General features: G+C 41.1%; 1 protein-coding gene across 2 annotated transcripts in view; it reads right to left on the reverse strand.

Moving 5' to 3' along the window:
• The window catches only part of LOC113081152 (E3 ubiquitin-protein ligase UHRF2-like), a 23,174-nt gene that overhangs the window by 3,410 nt on the left and 17,264 nt on the right, over positions 1 to 2,500 (reverse strand). For both annotated transcript variants that reach the window (XR_003282112.1, XM_026253200.1), the window contains exon 13: positions 35 to 260. Coding sequence is in view for 1 of the 2 variants with exons in the window: in XM_026253200.1 (XP_026108985.1) it covers positions 35 to 260 (226 nt within the window). In the remaining variant the exon portion in view is untranslated. The remainder of the gene's footprint in view (positions 1 to 34; positions 261 to 2,500) is intronic.

Raw genomic sequence — 2,500 nt, forward strand, 5'->3', positions numbered from 1 at the left:
GTCCTCCACACACAGCTGTATAAAGACACTGTACCCGTGTTCTCCTCCTCTTCCTCGTGAGCGTCTGCGCTGCCGTTGCTCTGCAGCTCTTCCTCCGTGTTCTCCGCTGGTTTCTCCTCCTCTTCCTCCGGGATTCTCTTGGACGGTCTTCCGGTCCGGGGTCGTCCTCTCTTCCTGCCGCGCGTCGAGCCGCTCACCGATCGCACCGTCGCCTCGCGCTTCGTCTTATTAGCCATGGCCTCCAGATACCCAGGAGGATACTGACACACAAAAACATAAATATAACAGAGCTAAATTAAATAAACAAAAACACACACACACACACACACACACACACACACACTCTCTATCTTACACACACAAACACACACACACTCTCTCTCGCTCTCTCTCACACACACACACACACACAACTCTCTCTCTATCTTACACACACAAACACACACAGACACACACTCTCTATCTTACACACACACACACACAAGCACTCTCTCTCTCTCTCTCTCTTGCTCTCTCCCTCACACACACACACACACACACACTCTCTCTCTCTCTTGCTCTCTCCCTCACACACACACACACACACACACACACACACTCTCTCTCTCACACACTCTCTCTCACACACACACACACACACACACTCTCCCTCGAGATATTAAGATATAGGTTCATAAACAGTCGACCCAAACATTTATGTTCAATGTTCAATTTATTGTAATATATATTAAAAACTACCCAAAAGCTACAAACAAAACTGCAAGAGATGCCATCTCCAGTGACCAGCTCTACATTCATATGATTTAATCTGTGAACAGATGGTAATCTCAAAAATGCTGTAATAAAAATGCTTAAAGGTACAGAACAGAGTAACAATTGAGTTGTAAACAAAGTTCTTAATGTCTTTCCAGGATCTTTCCTTCAGGGACTTTTCCTCTTCGAGGCATTTCATGCAGTTTTCCAGGAACCCTGCGCTCTGTCAGGAACTTTCCTAGATGTTTGTACACGGCTCTTCTCTCTTCTTCAAGTTTTCCTTAAGTTTTCATCCTGTAAACTTAAAAACACAGACCCAACTGCTTTCAAATAAAGATTCAAAGATCCACGTCATGAGTACATTAATGTTTAAAATAACCACTGAATAGTGAGGGACCTAAAAAATAGAAATATACACGTGTATGTATACAGAATTGAAGGTGCTCTGTTAAGTTTGTCTGAAACAGCAATAACTGGAACTGAGAACACATAAGATTGAAATACAAAGAGTAGCAGGATTCAGGGAAAGATGAGCCTCTACAGCATTTGTGGTTTCTGCCAAAAAAAATGAAATCAAAGCAGAAACTGCCTGAACTGAAGAAGTAATGGAAAGAAGACTAAAAGACAGAGAACAGAAAATAGAGAGCAACTGATTTACTTTCATAACATTATTCAGATCTAAAGTTGTGATTGTTAACATTAGCTAATGCACTGTGAATTAGCACAAACTAACTGTGAATAACTGTATTTTAATGAACTAACATTAACTAATGGACCATTATTCTAAAGTGTTACCAATGTTTGTTTTTAATGAATCAACTGCACTGTGAACCGTGACTCTGTACTCGCCCTCGTGTACTCTTTGTCTCACTCTTCACGCATGACTTCTTGGTTTTGCACGGGGACTGATGTCTCCACAGGTCTTTTTTCCTGAACATGCCGACACAATATGGGCAAGGCAAGTAATCCTTTACAGAAGCTTTATCAGAGGGCTGCTTCCATGTAACTATTTGTCCTCTGCCTTTCTCCAGAACTTCTGTGTTATGTTTAAAGTCTCCTTTATTGCGCAGTTGTTCCAGAAGTGTCTTTCTTTCTTCCGATCTTAATGGAAAGCTGAAGGCATATGCCACATCTTTGACTTCTATATGCTTTCTCTCCAAATGCCTTGAAATCAATAATGTTTTTTGTCCCATGCTCGTTTACAGTTTTTAGAGTCACAGCTGATTCGTCTGTATTTGCTTTGATTCTCTTGTGTCTTTTCCCATCAGTTATGGGTTTGTTTGTTCTTTAATGGTGCAGTTAGCTCTCGTCTGATCTTCCTCACTCAGACTTCTGTCTGGTCCTTCCAGTTCCTCTTCACTGGACAGACTCTTATATGATGCATCTTTGACTGGACTCAACTCTTCACTGCATGATGATGTAATCTTGGAATCTGGATTGTAATCTGGATCTAATCCAGAACAGCTGGACACTTCAGATTCAAAGGAATCACTCTCTGGCTCCTCATCTTCCAAATCTTTTGACTGCAAGGTAAAAAACAAAAAAAAAACCGGAATCGGATACTTGTTATACACTTCAAATTTTGATTCCTCTTATTGATTCTGCCTTTTAATGTGAATTAAAACCATTCAAGTGCAAAAAGACTCACGCTGCACACAGATCCAAAGCCACTTCTCAAACCGTATGATGTGCAATACTGAACAGTTCTCTACACTAACCCCAAACCATTGCTTGACTCTCTCTCTTT

This window comes from Carassius auratus, unplaced genomic scaffold (assembly GCF_003368295.1).
Source record: "Carassius auratus strain Wakin unplaced genomic scaffold, ASM336829v1 scaf_tig00033244, whole genome shotgun sequence".
Taxonomy (NCBI): domain Eukaryota; kingdom Metazoa; phylum Chordata; class Actinopteri; order Cypriniformes; family Cyprinidae; genus Carassius; species Carassius auratus.